The sequence below is a fragment of the Mesoplodon bidens genome (assembly GCF_964165515.1).
Source record: "Mesoplodon bidens genome assembly, chromosome: 10".
Classification (NCBI taxonomy): Eukaryota; Metazoa; Chordata; class Mammalia; order Artiodactyla; family Ziphiidae; genus Mesoplodon; species Mesoplodon bidens.
In genome coordinates, this window is record NC_138172.1 from 5980309 (window position 1) to 5998913 (window position 18605).

At 46.0% G+C, this 18605-nt stretch overlaps 1 protein-coding gene across 2 annotated transcripts in view; it reads left to right on the plus strand.

Annotated features, from left to right (window-relative positions):
• Window positions 1–16917, plus strand: part of TAMM41 (TAM41 mitochondrial translocator assembly and maintenance homolog) — a 110694-nt gene extending 93777 nt beyond the window's left edge. The window contains exons 8-10 of one of the 2 annotated variants that reach the window (XR_014016956.1): window positions 14715–14854; window positions 16358–16528; window positions 16882–16917. Coding sequence is in view for 1 of the 2 variants with exons in the window: in XM_081247427.1 (XP_081103553.1) it covers window positions 14715–14833 (119 nt within the window). In the remaining variant the exon portion in view is untranslated. Of the gene's footprint in view, window positions 1–14714; window positions 14855–16357; window positions 16715–16881 lie in introns of those variants that run through there. The other variant, XM_081247427.1, reaches the window with a different exon arrangement.
• Window positions 16918–18605: the final 1688 nt, after the last annotated feature.

The window sequence follows — 18605 nt, forward strand, 5'->3', positions numbered from 1 at the left end:
GACAGACAAAATGCTTGCTAAGGTCTCACACTGAGTAAACAGTGTAGCTGGAGCTCTAATCCGGGACATATTTGTGTGATGCGCAAACATGGCTTTCCTCCCCCTTACGTAATACTCAGACATGGAACGGCAGTCGTAAGGATGAGCGGAGCATAGCCAGGAGGTGGGCAGGAGTGAAGTCATTGCAGGTATGAGAACAGCGCACGGGAGAAGCAAGAGCCGCAGAGGCTCACAGGAGGGTCCGAGTCCTTTCCAGGAAGGTAACAGAGGAGGTGGGAGAGGTGTGTGGGAGGAGGGGCGCCGCGGAGCATCCTGCGCGGCGGTGACCCCTTCACAGTGAGAGGAGGGCACAGGATCCAGCAGCTGTAGTGCTGGCCAGCGAGGGCACATCGGTCACATCGGTCACAGGGCCACGCGAAGCGGTCCTTCTCTTCAGGTTCAAGCTGAATGTTCCCACCTGAGGGTACCCAGAGCGCTCAGGGTCCTCCCATGCTCGTCCTGTCCAGATGCCTTTTCCCATCTCCTTGACCCGCCTGTGTCCTCAAAACCTAGATAGCGACCCTCTAGATAGCGACCCTCTTTGCATATCTCAAGTCTTTGTGTTATGCTGGGTCTCTCCCTCTACCCTGAATTCCATCCTCAAGGCTTCCTTTTGTTATCCTGGCTTAGGCATCTGCCAAGGTCAAGAAGAACAGGGCTGGGGGCGGGGAGGGAGAAAAAGTAGATCCCACCACCACACTGGGAGGAATTTGGACTTTTCCAGGTTCATCCCCTGCAGACTTAACGCTTTAGCAAGTTGAGTGAAGAGCGTAGCTGAGGGGACAGGACTGGGGGAGGGGGACGACGCGGGGCGACTGCAGCTGCCCAGGGAGAGCTGTGGCCCTCTGGTTTAGGACTGTCATTAGGCAGGATAGTGAGGAAAAGAGAGATCTGAAACATATTTATGAGGTTAGAATAAATCGGTAATTGACTGTGGAGGTGAGAGAGAGGGAGGGACTCAGGAGGACACTCTGGTTTCTAGGTGGTTGTCTGGGTAGCAGGGAGCCTTGTTACCTGCTGGAGATACGGGGGTGGAGCCGATTGAAGGGGAGGCTACCGAAGACCTTGCACAAGTTTGAGGGGGCTCTGGGCTAGATGGGGGGTCCAGCTGCATCTGATACATGAGCACGAGACCCAGGAGAGGTCTTGATGGCCAACTGAGAACAATCAAGATCCCCCCACCTCCCTGGGTAGAATGAGAAAAACAAGGGGCAGGGAGAGAGGCTGGGAGGACAGCAAAGCTTAAAAGGCAGGTGGAGAGAAAGCAGCTCTCAGAAAACCCAGAGACGCACAAGAATACGGGGAGTATATGAGGCTTCCCGCTGCTTTGAGAGTTAAGTCTGAACTCCTTACTGCTGCCCATAGGGCCCTGCCTCCTGATCTCCTGCCTCCTGCCCCTTCTGCCTGGATGCACACCCGACCTTCCTCTTTCCTCCCGTGCACCAAGCTCATTCCTGTCTTGGGTCTGTCCTTCCCCACCTTCCAGGGCAGCCATTTATTAAACCACTTTATTGAGGTATGATTGACATGCAAAAAAGCTGTGCGGATTTAATGTACACAACTCAGTGGGTTTGGGGATAAGTATACACCTGTGAAACCATCCCCCATCAAGGCTATAAACGTATCCATCACCTCCCCATTATTATTATTGGGTTCCTCCGTCCCCCTTAGTTAGTAGTATTTTTGTGTGTGTGTGTGTGTGTGTGTGTGTGTGTGTGTGGTAAGCACACTGAACATAAGATCTATCCTCTCAGCAAATTTTAGGTGTGCAATATGATACTGTTAGCTCCAGGCACTATGCTGTAGAACAGATCACCGGAAGTTATTTATCTTGCCTGACTGCAGTCTGTACCCTTTGATCATCACCTCACTGTCTCCCTCACCAGCCCCTGGTCCACCACTCTACTCTTTCCTTCTATGAGTTTGACTATTTCAGATCCCTCATGTCACTGGAATCCTACATAATTTGTCTTTGTCTGGCTTATTTCACTTAGCACAGTGTCCTCTAGGTTCATGCATCTTGGCACAAAAGGCAGGATTTCCTTCTTTTTTTAAGGCTGAACAATATTCCATTGTATATATGTGCACTTATCTGTTCATCCATCGATGGACCCTTAGTTTGCTTCTGTGCCTTGGCTGCTGTGAATCATGCAGGGCAGACACTCTCGACCATCCTGTCTCAGGTAGCTCTTTTTTTTTTTTTTTTTGCGGTATGTGGGCCTCTCACTGTTGTGGCCTCTCCCGTTGCGGAGCACAGGCTCCGGACACACAGGCTCAGCGACCATGGCTCACGGGCCCAGCCGCTCCGCGGCATGTGGGATCTTCCCGGACTGGGGCACGAACCCGTGTCCCCTGCATCGGCAGGTGGACTCTCAACCACTGCGCCACCAGGGAAGCCCTCAGGTAGCTCTTTTTATTCCTACTCACTTCATCCTGAGTTACTTCCTTTCTAGCTCGTAGCACCATCTGAAATCTCTGGAACCTAAGTAATTATTTGTCTCTTTTCCCATCCCCCATTAAGACATAAGCTCCATAAAGACGTGAGCTTGTCTGCCTTGTTCATCCCCACATGCTCGGCACCTACCTGAGTGCCTGGCACCTAGTGCACACTCAGTACATACCTGCAGAGAGAATGAATGGACCGGGAGGGGTGATGTCACAGCAGCCTAGGGCAGTGGTTCTCCAGCAGGGCTGCTTGCGTCAAAGTCACCCATGAGGTTTTGTAAACGTGCAGATGTCTGTCCCCTGCCCCAACCTCGTATCTGTGAAATCTGAATCCCCTGGGCATGGGTAGTGTAAAATTCTCCACTTTGATGTACTTTGCTGACAGCCAGGTCGGGGAACCTGTAGAGTAGAGAATTTCAAGGATCAACACCGCCAAATGCAGCAGGGAGTTTCATGGATCTAAGAACTGAACAATGTTCAGACTTGACATGCTTTAGGGTTAAGCCAGTCGGTTCAAAGTATGGAGGAGGCTACTCAGGAGGGAATGTACCCCCATCTTCTCCTACCACCCATGTGGTTTAGAGGGTCTGACCCCCTCCTCCTCCAGAGCAGGCACTTACTGGTCACAGCGATGGGCTTGCCTTCTGCAGCATACAGCTCAGGGCTGGACACAGCCAAGGACTTCCAAGAGGATGCTTGCTTGGGCTCCTGAGTAAGTCTCTTCTGGAAACTCCTGGAAAAGACTCTTCCTCTTCCTCTGGCTGCTGTGGTGTGAGAGTGTGTGACCTGGACCTGCATTAGCCATTTCACTGCCACAGAAGCAGAGAAGCTTGGAGCCTGCAGATAAACTAGGTCCCCCGGGAAGGGAGAGCTGAGGGAGGGAGAAACCGGGCCCTGTCTGGAGCCTGTCCCCTCTGAAGCTTCAGTTCCACGACTCAGTACACGAGAAGGAGGCTGACCAATCCAACCAGGATGTCAGTGTCAGCCTGCACGTGTGCTGAGTTGACAGTGAACCAGGCCTTTGTTGTTGTTGTTGTTTTATAAAAGTATTTATTTTATTTATTTTTGGCTGCGATGCGTCTTCGCTGCTGTGCATGGGCTTTCTCTAGTTGTGGCGAGTGGGGGCTACTCTTCGTTGCGGTGCATGGGCTTCTCATTGCGGTGGCTTCTGTTGTTGTAGGGTATGGGCTCTGGGCACCTGGGCTTCAGGAGTTGTGGCTCGAGGGCTCAGTAGTTGCGGCTCATGGACTCTAGAGCGCAGGCTCAGTAGTTGTGGCGCACAGGCTTAGTTGCTCCGCAGCATGGGAGATCTTCCCAGACCAGGGCTCGAACCTGTGTCCCCTGCGTTGGCAGGCAGATTCTTAACCACTGTGCCACCAGGGAAGCCCAACCAGGCCTTTATTGATGCGCAGACCCTTCAACAGACTTTCCTGAAGCAGGATAGGAATCTAAGCCATGGGCTGCAGTCAGCAGAGTGACATGAGCAATCGCAACACCCATCACAATCTGTCTGTATTTTTAGAGGGTTAGAACCTGGGTCTAAAGGGTTAGAACCTGGGTCTAAAGGGTTGGAAGCCTAACATAGCCTGATTCTGGGAAATAGATATTTTACAACTGATACAGAGAAAGCTATTTAGAAATAGACACTCTGTGAAGTCTTTTATCTTGTGGTCACACACCAACGCCAAGATGTTCCAAGATCCAGGACAGCCTCAGTAGTCTTCACAACCAAAGTCAAGTCTTGACATCTTGAGAAACCAACATGGGAACAAGCAGAACCAATAGATCTCAAGCTACTGTGGGTGTGAATGAACATTCCCTTTTGCTTCATGGCCCAAAAGCTGTACATCTGTTTTGGATTGTACATTGTGTCTGTGCTTTGATCCACAGTAACTTCTCATGTTATGGAATTGATTTGCATTGAACACCACTGTAAATAAAAAGAAATACGTGTCTGAAAAAGAAAGCAACCTGACCAACAGTAGTAACAGTGGACTGTTTGTCCTATGTAGGTTGGAGTTGCACAGAATTCAGGGGCTCTCCTGGGGACCCTCATCATTGTAAAGCAAAGGAAATGGGCTTTGGTGGCAGGACCCACAGCATTTGACCATAGGATTCCAGTTTTGGGGTTTGTGGTCCAAAGAGTATGGACTTTGGAGACAGATTTAAGTTCAAGCCCTAGTTCCACCACAAGGAAGTTATTTAACAACTGGAAACATGAGTGCAGTCAAATCTACTTCTTGGGTATTGAGGATCAAATGGTAATAGATATCATTTGAAGGTGCCTTGCAGGCCCCCTCTGGGCTCTCAGACTTTTCATGGTAACAGAATAGTGGCCACAGTTTCAAATGTCAGGCTCTCCACCATACCGTCCAGCTTTTTCTCTTCAAAGAGAAAACTCTGGAAAGTGTCAGTTTTTGCTTCTTTTCTTTCTCTATCATTTTACTGCTGCATTGTAAGAGTACCCAAAACATTTGTAACATTAATGTGAGACATTCTAATCACTTTGAGGCTGAAATCTAATGTTTGAAACATAGATACTGAGTACACTTTCTCATCTGCGTCCTCCCAACCTTCTTTCAACTTTATCGACATATAATGTAGATCTGTTTTAGGTGCATGCCTCAAGGACTTTTGACAAATGTATGCACATATGTAACCACCAATAAAGTATAAATGATTTCTACCACTCCAGAAAGTTCCGTCATGCCTCTTTGCAGTCAATCCCTCCTAAGCCCTATCACAGGCAACCACTGACTGCATCTCCATCACCATAGATTAGACGTATCTTTTCTAGAATTTCATAGAGCTGAAATCACACAAGTAGTCCTTTGTATCTGGTTTCTTTTTTTCACCATAATGTTTTTGAGATTAATCCCTGCTGTTGCATGTATCAGTAGGTTATTCCTTTTATTGCTAAGAAGTAATCCATTGTGTCAACCTATCTCAATTTGTTTATTTTTTACCTATTGAAGGGCATTTAATTTTTACTATTAAAAAGTTTTAATAGCTTTTTGCAGTTTTTTACTATTATAAGTAAAGCTGCTCTGACGTTTGTGTGCAAGTCTTTTTGTAACATTTCATTTCTCTTGGGTATCTATCTAGCAGTAGAATCGCAGTCATGTGATAAGTAAATGTTTAAATTTTTAAATGTTTATAAAATGTGCCCAACAGTGTATGAGAGTTTCAGTTGCTTCACAGTCTTTGCCAGCACTTGATACTCTTTTAGCCATTGTAGTGGAAATGAAGTGGTAACATTGTGGTTTGTTACTAACCTTTTAAAAAATTTGTGGAAAAATACATATAGCATAAAGTTTACCATCTTAACCATTTTTTTTGGTCTTGTTTTGTTTTATTTTGTTTTTTGGTACACGGGCCTCTCACTGTTGTAGCCTCTCTCGTTGTGGGGCACAGGCTCGGGACGCGCAGGCTCAGCGGCCATGGCTCACGGACCCAGCTGCTCCACGGCATGTGGGATCTTCCCGGACCGGGGCACGAACCCGTGTCCCCTGAATCGGCAGGCGGACTCTCAACCACTGCACCACCAGGGAAGCCCCATTTTAACCACTTTTAAGTGTACAGTTCAGAGGCATTAAGTACATTCACATTATTGTACAACCGTCACCACCATCCATCCTTAGAACTCTTTTCATCTTGCAAAACTGAAACTCTGCCCCCATTAAATACTATCTCCTCATTCCCCCTCCCCCCAGCCCTTGGCAATCACCAGTTTACTTTCTGTCTATATGAATTTGACTAGTACTCTAGGTACCTCGTATAGTGGGATTATACAGTGTTTGTCCTTTTGTGACTTATTTCACTTCGCATAACGTCCTCAAGGTTTCTCCATGTTGTAGCATGTGTCAGAATTGCCTTCCTTTCAATTCTTTAGGGTAAATATCCAAAAGTGGGATTGCAGAATCATATGATAGCTCTATTTTAAAATTTTGAGTAATCACCTTACTGTTTTCCATAGAAGCTGCACCATTTTACATTCCCAGTGTCAGTGTACAAGGGTTCCAATTTCTCCACATCCTCACCAACACTTGTTTTCTGCCTTCTGGGGTTTTTTTTTTTTTTTTTTTTTTTTTGCTGTACGCGGGCCTCTCACTGCTGTGGCCTCTCCCGTTGCGGAGCACAGGCTCCGGACACACAGGCTCCGCGGCCATGGCTCGCGGGCCCAGCCGCTGCGCGGCATGTGGGATCTTCCGGGATAGGGGCACGAACCCGTGTCCCCTGCATCGGCAGGCGGACTCTCAACCACTGCGCCACCAGGGAAGCCCTGGGTTTTTTTTTTTTTTTTTCTTCTTTTTAAAAAAAAAAACAGCGATCCTAATGGGTATGAGGTGTAGCTCACTGTGATTTTGATTTACATTTCCTTAATGATTAGTAATGTTGAGCATCTTTTCATGTGCTTATTCACCACTTGTATATCTTCTTTGGAGAAATATCTATTCAAGTCCTTGGCCAATTTTTTTAAAATAAATTTATTATTATTTTTTATTTTTGGCTGCGTTGGGTCTTCGTTGCTGCATGCGGGCTTTCTCTAGTTGCAGTGAGCAGAGGCTACTCTTTGTCACAGTGCATGGACTTCTCATTGTGGTGGCTTCTCTTGTTGCGGAGCACAGGCTCTAGGTGTGCAGGCTTCAGTAGTTGTGGCATGCGGGCTCAGTAGTTGTGGCTCGCGGGCTCTAGAGCACGGGCTCAGTAGTTGCGGCGCACGGGCTTAGTTGCTCCACAGCATGTGTGATCTTCCTGGACCAGGTCTCGAACCCATGTCCCCTGAATTGGCAGGCGGATTCATAACCACTGTGCCATGAGGGGAGTTTCCCTTGACTAGTTTTTAAAATTGGGATGTTGGTTTTCTGTTGTGGTCGCCACTGACTTTTCAACTGTCCTTCTCTTAGTGGTGTTATTCCATTTTATAGATGAGGAAACTTTAGTTCAGACTGGCAAAGTGACCTTAATAGTACTAGTCACAGGCATTGTTCTTATCTCATCAAAGATAAAGATGAGCAATCATTTGAAGATTGACTGAACATATACTAAGGGCAATAGAAGTGTGACACAGGCTGGAGATACCGGTTTACAGTTCCTGGAGGGAGACAGATAAGTAAACAGGCAATGTTAGTACAGTGTGACAAGCACCTAATAGGGGAAGTACGTGCTGCTCTGAATCTTTGGGAAACTAGAGGGAGCTTAGTAGAGCTGAAGCACTAAGTTTAGGAGTGGCTAGCAATGAGGCTAGGGATGGAGATTGGTTACAGTTCTTAATTGCAAATAACAGAATCCACTCAAGTTTATTTGAGCCGAAAATAAATTTGTAAAAGAATATTAGATATTTCCAAGAGGACCAGAGAGGGGGGGCTTGGAGGCTACAGGACCAGAAACAATGCCCAAACCACCCCACGGGACTTTCAGCAAAGACCCCACTGCCACAGCCCAGCTGGTATAGTCACTGAAGCTCACCAGCTGCAGTGACATGGACACCCAGCCCCCACCAGTGCTGCCCCCAAAGCCGGTTGCCTCTGCTCTCACCCTTGTCTTAACATGAGTCCCTGGAGTGCCTGCTTCGTCACACTGCTCACTTGTGAACAAAACCTTGCATGGCTGTGTCTGATGGACAGAACTTGCTCCCCACATGCAAGTTGGGAAAATGAGTTTTTCTGGCTCTGTCTTCAGTGAGCAGGACTCTAAAGGGGGAATTCCCCAGTCACAGAAAGGGTTCAAAAACAGTGGGCAGGTTCACACAAACACTTATACAGGAACATTCACAGCAACTTTGTTTGTAGCAGCCAATAGCTGGAGAGAGTCCAGATGTCCTTCAACATGTGAATGGTTAAACAAACTGGTCCGTCCACACCGTGGAGTATTCCTCAGCAGTAAAAGGAATGGGCTATTAATACACACAGCAGCTTGGATGGCTCTCCAGGGAATCACGCTGAGTGAAAGAAGCCAGTCCCCAAGGGTTGCATGCTGTGTGTGATGGAAGTATGACAAATAGGGTGCAAAGCTGCAAATCCAGCCTTGAGGCAATCAGGGAAGGCTCCACCGAGAAAGAGATCTTTTGAAGAAATGCTCGTAGAGGGAACTGCACTGCAGGTACCAAGGCCTAAAAGGGCCTGTCAAGTTTAAGACAGAGAAGGAAGTCTAATGGTGTTGGAGCATAAGAGTGTTTTAGGAGTGTTAGAAGAAAAGGCTAGAAAAATGGGCTGGGACCAGAACAGGAAGAGCCTTGAATGCCGTGCTAAGAAGTCTGGACTTGTTTCTGTAAAGCAGCAATTCTCAGACCATAGCCTGCTTCAGGATCATCCAGTGGCGGGGAGGGGGGCGTGTTAAAATGCAGATTGCTGGGCCCCACTGCCAGAGTTTCTGACTGAGTCTGTCTGGGATGGGGCCTGAGAATTTATGTTTGTCCCTGCTGATGAGGGGACCCCATGTGGAGAACCACAGGTGTAACGAATAGGAGGAGGTAGACAGAAGTTTTCAAGCAGGGGAATAATCAGATCAGTTTTTTTAGAAGGATCTTCAGTGGAATTAACCTGGGGACTGAGTGACTTCCTACAGTGTAAATCCCTCAGATGATCCACACAGATGGTATTAAAAGCAAAGGGCTAGGTGTTGAGAAAATGTGGGTTCCAGTTCTGTCTCTGTGACTAGCTGGCTGTCTGAACTGGGGCAAATATGTTAACCAATTTTTTTTTTTTTTTTTTTTTTTGCGGTATGCGGGCCTCTCACTGTTGTGGCCTCTCCCGTTGCGGAGCACAGGCTCCGGACGCGCAGGCTCAGCGGCCATGGCTCACGGGCCCAGCCGCTCCGCGGCATGTGGGATCCTCCCAGACCGGGGCACGAACCCGTATCCCCTGCATTGGCAGGCGGACTCTCAACCACTGCGCCACCAGGGAGGCCCTGTTAACCAATTTGAATGTCAATTAGGATGCCAATAACAATAATGACTACCATTTATTGAATAGTTACGTAATCATCTTGTGAAATACAGCTGTTCTAAGAGATAGGTATTATGGTTCCGTTTTACAGGTGAGAAAATTAAGACTCAAAGGAGTTAACTTGCCCAAGATTCCAAGACTATTAAAGGGTGGGGTTAGGATTCAAAACTAGGATTTTTTTTTAAACTCTAAAGCTTGTGCTCCTAATTGCTTTGTCGTGATTTCTGAAACTGAGGTTTACAAATGTAGTCTTAGGAAGTTATGAGTTTTCTATGAGAATTTTTAAACTCTAGTATTTTTTATGTTAATCTTTAAAAATTTGATATAAGCAAATACCGGGTCATCTGGATGACCTTTCTACCTGATTTCAGGCCCTGCATTTGCATATGTGTTTACAGTGGCATTTAAGCGGAGTAGAATCATTGTAATTGTCCCAGCCAAAGCCAAAAGAACATCAGTGGTCCTCAGTAGTGAATGATGTGCCCATGCAAAATAAAGAGCCAAGGACCCCAAGACAAGCTGGATGAATGAAGCGTTCATGGTGGTTTGAATGGAGAAAAGGCAGGAGAGTTAAGTCGCCAAGGGGCCCACGGTAGTAAGAAAATACAAACACATGAGCCCAGAGGTGAGTTCCATATTCACACTGCTAACATATTTAGTTTCACGGAACAACATCATCTGTCATATTAAGTTAATGCTGTTAATTTCAACATTGCTGATCTAGTGGAATTGCATATATTTAGCTTGCAAATACGTTTGTGTTTTATAATTGCTTAAAAGCTACAAGCCAGGGAATTCCCTGGCGGTCCAGTGGTTAGGACTTAGCATTTTCACTGCCGAGGGTCCGGGTTCAATCCCTGATCAGGGAACTAAGATCCCACAAGCTGCACAGTGTGGCCAAAAAAAAAAAAAAGCTACAAGCCTTTTAAAAAGGTACAAATCCTAAGAGTTCTCATCACAAGGAAAACGTTTTTTTTTTTTTTTCCTATTTCTTTAACGTTGTATCTGTATAAGATGACAGATGTTCAGAATGTATTGTGGTCATCATTTCATGATGTATGTAACTCAAATCTATGCTGTACACCTTAAACTTATACATATAGGTCAATGATATCTCAGTAAGACTGGAAGAAAAAAAAAGGTGCAAGCCTCTAAGGAACTTACATTGAGTTTTATGGTGTCCATATTCGAGCAACATGAGAACAAAAACAATATAAGTGAACTCTGGGAGTCCAGGGGAATTTTTGTCCATGAATGGGGGTCTGCAGATGACTTAAGAGTAGGCCAGGGTTCTGGGTTATAGTCAACAGAAAAGGTCTCTGGTTAATATAAGCAGAAAGAGAGGTTATAGGATGGGTATTGGGTGGCCAAAGAATAGATGGGAGGCTAGAGATTCAGGCTCAGAATGTGGTCAGGAGCTCGGGAAGGGAAGAAGCCCTGGCTGTCCTGGCACTGCATTCACCACTTCAGCCCGGGCACTGGTGTCCCAGGGCTCTTGACACGGCTGCCACCACCAAGCCTTCAAATCACTGTCTCAAGAATGAAGAACCTTGGCAGGAACGTCCATTTGGCTGAGCCTCACCCATTCCCCTACCTCCTGGCTGTCAGGGAGGGACCACATGGCCCCCTTTGGTTTCTGTAGACCCAGCCAATGGAGAGTCTCCCCCAAATAGGATAAAACTCTAGATGCTGGGGAGCCAAAACCCAGTCCAGTATACACACTCCACTGTGGATCAGAGAAAACGGGCCCAGTTCTAGGGATGTCAGCATTAAATAACACAACCTCAGGAGCATCAGCTCGAAAGCCCTGCCCACATGTTTGCAGTTACTGCCGGCAGCGGCAGTGTCTTGCCAGGTCCCACAAAGATCAAGAGCAGAGATAAAATGCCCAGCCTCCACAGTGGCTATTTTGGTTCCACAGCCTCACTGCTGTGGGCAGATCAGGAGGGAATCATGGACAGTAATTGAACAGAGAAAACACAAAAAATTTTTTTCTTCCTGGAAAAAAAATTTTTTTCATTGAAATCAGCTTCTTTTGATGTTTATAAAAAGAAGCCAATAAAAGGCCTCTAGCTCAGATTTTGGAGCTGAAATTCAGAAAACATAGTATTTATCATCGCAGCACTTTTCTGTTCCCGTCCTCCTGGGCTGATCACACAACTGGTTTTGCTGGGAGCAGGAGTGCTGGGGGGTGTTTGTCCCGGTCTCTGATGGCACTGGCTTCAAACACTCCCCTGCAGCGCTTCACATGTGGCTGCAATTAACTGTGCAGCAAACCTACTGCAGGAGGAGAGATTGTGTGTCTTATACTTCGCAGTAGGAAACCGTGACCCTTTCTCATTTTGGTCGCAAATCCTCCACTTCGAAGGTGTTTCATCTGGGGAACTGCACAGGAAGTCCTTGATTGTGTGTTACTTTTTTTGCAAAGATTTCTGCACCCGGAAATAGTGTTTTTCTCCCTCCTTCTCCAGTTACATGAAGGTGTTGGGGGGAAAAAAACCTGTTTTGGCTACTGCATGACCTGCTCCCTGCCCATCTCTCTGACCTCATCGCTACCAGTCTTCCCCTCCCACCCCTCTCCAGCTACACTGACCTCCTGACTGGTTTCAAAACACGCCAGGCCCTCTTCTGCCTCTGGGTCTTTGCACCTGCTTGGTCCTTGCTTTGGCACATCCTCCCCCCTTAGAGACACATGATTTGCTCCCTCAACTTCCTTCCAGTTTCTGCTCATATATTTCTTACTATAGAAGTCCTCCTGCTTCTAGTATTTTCTTACCCTGCCCTGTTTCTCTTCAGTGTACCTGATGCCCTATACTTACTTCTTTATTTGTTTATTATCTATCTTCTCCTACTAGAATAAATCTTCATGAGGCAGAGACTACGTCTTCTTCCTTGCTAATCACTAGTGGTCAGCACATAATAGACACTCAATAAAGTGTTGGATGAGTGAATGCATGTAATAGTAAAAGCTATCATTTCATGCGTAGTGGAATTATAAACATTATCTCTAAGGAGAAGTGAATTTATGCTGATGTAGTTAGTGCATGGAGGATCAAGGGCAATGGGGGACCCGCACCAGGATCAGAAGCCACCGGGAAAAGGGGAAATGCGATATTTAAATCTTCACTCTTGACACGTCCTTTGCAGTCCTGGCTCATACATCCAACTGCCTTTCCAACAGTCCCTTTTGGATATCTCAGAGGCAGCTCACATTACATACGTCCAAAGTGGAAATCTTAATTCCTCCTGCTCCCAGTATAAATCTCCTCCTTCCCGAACTTCCCATTTCACTTAAAGCCCACCTTTCACCTTGCTCATGCCAAAAGCCAAGGAGTCATCTTGGGGACCTTGCTTTCCTCCAACCCCTACGTGCAATCCACCAAAAAGTCTGCCAACTCTGCCATGACAGAAATGGCCAGCTGGACGCAAATCTGTGTCCCCTTTCCACAGTGTAGGACCATTGATGGGAAGTAGTTGCCCAAACAGGGACTACATTTCGTAGCTCCTGTCATTTGGGCGAGGTCACATGACTAGCTCTCATCAAGAGATATAAGTGGAATGATCTGTGCCACAGCAGGCCCACGTGTCCTTCTCCATCTGTCTGCTGGATGAAGAGGATCCTCAAAGGATTCTGGGGCCCCAGGGGTTGGCAGAGTCACAAGATGAGGATCCTGGGTCCCCGAGTCACCACTTGGAGGAGAGCCACTTGCTCTTCTAGAACTGCTCACTGGTTGGACTTTATGTCAAAAACCACTAAGTTTTTGGGGTCATTTGGTTCAGTAGCTGACATTACCTTATGCAGTACATCTATCTCCAAACTATACCTCAGATCTGTCCACTTGTCTTCATTAGTCTCTTATTTTATTTGAAACCTCCATCCTCTCTCATCAGAAAGATTGCTGAAGTCTCCTAACTTATCTCCTTCCTCTCTCCCTGCTGGCTATAGACTGAATGCTTATGCCCTCTCCCCCAGTTCATATGTGGAGACCTACTCCCCAGTGTGATGGCATTTGGAGGTAGGGCCTTTGGGAGGTGATCAGGTCATGAGAGTGGAGCCTTCATTAATGGGATTAGTGCTCTTATATGAGACTCCAGATAGCTCCCCTGCCCCTTCTGCCATGTGAGGGTACAGCACAAAGATGCCCATCTAAGAACAAAGAAGCCAGGCCTCACCAGACACCAGATATGCCAGTGCCTTGACCTTGGACTTGCCAGGCTCCAGAACTGTGAGAAATAAACGTTTGTCATTTAAGTCACCCAGTCTATGGTATTTGTGTTATAGCAGCCCAGAAGGACTAAGACCACCCCCCCACACCCCCGATAGTCTATTCTCTACACAGCCATCAGAGAGACCTTTTAAGAATCCAAATCATGTCACCCCCTCAAATAGCTTCCCTTTGCATGGAGAATAAAGTCTGAACTTCTTCCCATAGCCAGTCCACTGCTTTATCTCAAACCTCTCTTCTCCCCCGTTTATTGTGGTCCAGCCACCCTGGCCTTCACTCAGTTCTTCAAACACAGCAGACTTGCTCCTGCCCCAGAGCCTTTGCACTTGCTGTTCCTTCTGCTTGGAAGTCTTTCCCCCAGATCGTGGCATGACTGGTTCCTTGTCATCATTCAGGTCTCAACTCAAATGTCACCTCCTCTCAGGAGCCCTCCCTGATCACACTGTCAGGTTGATGCCACTGTGCTGCCACAACGGGTCATTCTCTATTTCATTCCCTGTTTTATTTTCTTCATTGATCTTATCACTATTTTAAACGATCTCTTTTAAGTTAACTTACATGACGTAAACCATGTTTCCTGGCTAATCATGTCTCTTCCACCTCCTCCCCAGCACCCCTCCACTAGAGCATTAGCTCCACGGGAGCAGGACCTTGTCTGAGTTATTGGCAGTTGAATCTTCAATGTCTAGAACAGTAAGACAGAAGGTGCTCTAGATAGAAGGAAGAAAGGGAGGGAAGGAGGGAAAAAGCGTGGTGGGGGGTGGGGGGTGGGGGGGTGGAAGGGAGAGAGGAAGAATTGCCCTAATCAGATCAAGGACCCTCACAGCACAACCCCAGGATCCACACAAAGTTGCTGGAGAGGAGGAGTGAGCTGGGGAGAGGCAGATGGAAGGCAGGCTGGGCAGCCCTTCTGAAGCAGCCTCCAAGGTACAGAAACGACATCACCTACCACCCCAGGCCATCAGCTTACTATTCTTTGGGAGACTCTCTCCCCCTTTGGAAAGAAAACAAAACAAAACAAAACATACCCTTGCCCTTCTTTTTTCTCTCTGTACAGAAACCTTATCTGTTTTGGACCCAAACCCACTTTCCCTGCTGCCAGTAAGCACTGGAAAGGTTATCCTGCCTCCTTGTCTGTGTGATTCAGAAGGATATGAAGCTGTAACTGTAATATAAAGAAGACGTGGTTTGTCCAAGGTAACTAGTTATTTATCAATATATCTCAAATTCTTCAAAAAGTTTTGTACATTGTGGTGTCTTAAATACTAACACAGTCTGCTTACGGGTATTCCAGGGCTGCATGCAGTGGGGTCACATTGGACTTTGAAATGGGACCCACTTTTATTGATTATGTGACTGTTGCAATGTATACAAACACTTTTTTAAAAAAATACAAGCTAATACAAATTCATCAGTCTAAGCAAGGTTGACCTGGATTTTAAAGCTGTCCTGAGTAATCAACTGTAGGGTCAATCAGACGAATGATGAAGTGGAAGAAAAAAAAAGCCATTAAAGAATTTTAATACTTTATAAAGTACTTAATAATTTTAAAAACCATGCCTTTTTTTCACTCAGGGCTTTTGCTTTTTTTTTTCCAGTTTTACTGAGGTGTAATTGACATACAGCACTGAATAAGTTTCAGGTGTACAGCAGAATGACTTGACTTACATATATCGTGAAACAATTACCACAAGTTTAGTTAACATCCATCATCTCAAATAGATTTTTAAAAAGGAAAAAAAATGTGTTTTTTTGACTTAGGATGAGAAGTCTTATGATTTACTCTCCTGACAGCTTTCAAATACACTATACAGCAGTGTTAACTATATGGATCATGCTGTGTGTGTTACATCTCTAGTACTCATGTACCTTATAATTGGAAGTCTGTACCTTTTGACCACCTTCACCCCATTTCCCCTCCCCCCCGCCACCTCTGGTAACCACACATCTGATCTCTTTTTTATGAGTTTGGTTTCTTTCTTTTCTTTTCTTTTTTTTAAGATTCCACATATAAGGGAGATCATACTATATTTGTCTTTCTCTCTCTGTATCTGTCAGTATTCGTCTTATAAGCACCTTTCTAAGTGGGAATCATCCCTGTTATATAGGTGAGAAAATGAAAGTTTGAGCAGGGTCCACGTTTGTGCCCGGTGTCATGCAGCTAGAGAATGGTGGAACCAAGGTTTGAACTCTGGTCTGTCTGATGCTGAAGTCTCAGCCATTTTCACGTGCCAAGGCCTTCTCCATCTTTTGACAAGCAATGTCAGAAATGATGTTAAGACCCTACTAAATTCCAATTCCACATGGTAGCCCACAGGGAATGGGAAACCAGGGGGAGATATTTCCCTTCAGAATTGAAGTGTCGGTCTAGGAGCGTAGATTCAATGATTTATTCAGGGATTATCAAAGGGGTCTCTTCTGGGTGAGCTGAGTGATATTGTTGAAAGATTATTGAATGAGGAGTCAGGCCAGGTGGTTTGAATCCTGGTTTGGCCCTGCTCAAGTAGTTGCACTAAGGCAAATATTCTACCTGCTCTGAGCCCCCATTTCCTCATCCGCTGAATGGGGTCATCAATACTCCCTCACAGGATCACACTGCATTAAATGAGAGTGCTCAGCACAGCACAGTGCCTGGCACGTGGCTGGTACCCAGTATGCTGATCTTCCTTCGCTGTTTACTTTCTTCTTGCCTGTGTACAGCACGTGCTTGTTGATGCCAAAGAAGCAATTGGAGCCAGGAGAGACATGGCAGTCTTGGTTTGAAGAATTTCTCTCTGAGGTGATGTCCTCTGAGTGTGTCCACCCTCAGAAGAAAAACCCATGCTTATTTTTGGTGGAGTTCCCCAGCTCAAACCATTCTCCATCTGAGAGGTAGGTAGTTAACTGTGGCCAAACTCTAGCCGGCCTTGAATCCAGCATCTGCAACATTCTTTTCTACGGAAAATGGCTCTTCTTATCTCCCGCCCCGGCCCACCGAAGTCTGTGTCTAAGAAAGACAACAAGAATAGATTGCCAGGTGCAATCATCCTTACAGTATTCGAAGGAAAATTCCTTGTGCGAGGACAAAGCCAATCTTTGCACCAGTGTTAAACATCACTTAGAGATCCGAGGTCTGAGCAATTGTTCTGGCCATAAATCTGGTCTTACTTAAGGGGACTCCTTCAGATCCATGCTGTGAAAAGAGCTGACATTCAGAAAAAAGCTCATCACTGACTCCTTGACAGGTTTCAGATGGTACGTTCCCTTGGAACACAGCCCTGGAGCAAGGCTCTCCATGGAATTCGGCATGGGGCTCGAGGCTCAGGTTACTACCACACCAGCGGCCCCACCATGGGATTCCATCCAGGTGTGTGGGGGGTAAAATCCCTGTTGGGTCAAGGTGGAGGTGAGGCTCACTTCTGCACTCTGAGACGGAAAAGAAGAAAGGGGATTGAGTGCTTATTGCCTGTCTGGCACTGTTAGAGGCCTTCATGTACATCTGCCTAGAAATTTTGCAAATGTTTTAACTATTCACAGCTCTGTTATTTACCACATTGTGATCCTGTTACCATATCTCTGAAATCTGGGCACTAGAGGACTCGGCAAGCAGCTCTGGGTTTGAATTATGACTGCCCACCTAGGAATGATAGCTCAGTGAGGGCAATGTGTTCACTGCTGTAGCCAGCCCCCTTGCACATAGGAGGGCCTCCATACTTATTTGTTAAGTTGAATTACCCTGGGCCTGCTTACTTAGTCTCTCTAAAGCTTCTGTTTCCTCAACAATACAAGTAGGAAAAATAAAACTTAGATCATAGGATTTTTAAATTACGCTTTAAATTGTGAGGTTGTTGTAGATTCATATGCGATTGTCAGAAATAATACAGAGATATCCCATATATCCTTTACCCCACCAGTAACATCTTGCAAAACGAAAGCACTATATCACAACCAGGATGTTGACATTGATCAATCCATTGATCTTTTAGGATTTCCCTTCTAGGACTTTTATGTGGATTAATTGCAATTATGCAGGCATAATGTTTAGCAAAGTGCATGAGTACTGTAAACGTTTAACAAAGGCAGCTAATACCCTTCTAGGAGACAATATGATGTAGACCAGTGCTGCTCAAAACATAATGTGAATATGAATCATCTGGGGGACTTGTTGAAGTGCAGATTCTAATTCAGTAGGCCTGAGTGGGCCTGAGAGTGTGCATTACTAGCAAGTTCCCAGGGGGTGTCTGCTGTGGCTGACAGGCTAAACACGTGGACTCCAAAATCAGACTGCCAGGGTTCAATTCTAGTTGTGCCCTTATTATCTTTAAGACCTCGACAAGTTATTTAACCTCTCAATGCTTCAGTTTCTTTATTTGCTTCATAGGGGTATTTACAGTCCCTATCTCACAGGGCTGTTGTGAGGCTTAATTATCTTAAAGCACTTAGTGCCTGGGCTGGAGTAAGTGCTCATTAAGTGTTAGGTACCATTATTATTTTAGATTATTTCTTATTCTGTACTCTCTCACTGAAATAAGACCATTTGGGTTTTCCCACTAGTTACTTTGGCCCGCAGAAAAGTAGAAATTCACCTGTTCTCTATGAGAAAAGAGAGAAGTTATTGCTAGAAGGTATTTGTAGAACTCTTCTAGATCAAAAATGGCAAACACCTGATTCAGCAGTTCCTATTCCCCACCCACAGCAGACGTTACTAATCAATCTTGACGTTCTTTTTTCATTGAACCTCAACAATAGCTTCAGAGGCCTTCTTAAGGGAGGGCTCCAGGCACAGCTGGTGCTCAAGATGAAACCTGTGTGTCGATAGTGATCTGGTCTAAGCTCCTCCCAGAAGTGAAGGCTTAGCCCCAGGGCTGCAAACTGACTTCCAAGGCTCACACTGTCACCCGGAGACTGAGTGTGAACTGGAACCCCCATCTGTGCTCTCTGCGGAACGAGTTGGAGTGAAGAAAGCAAG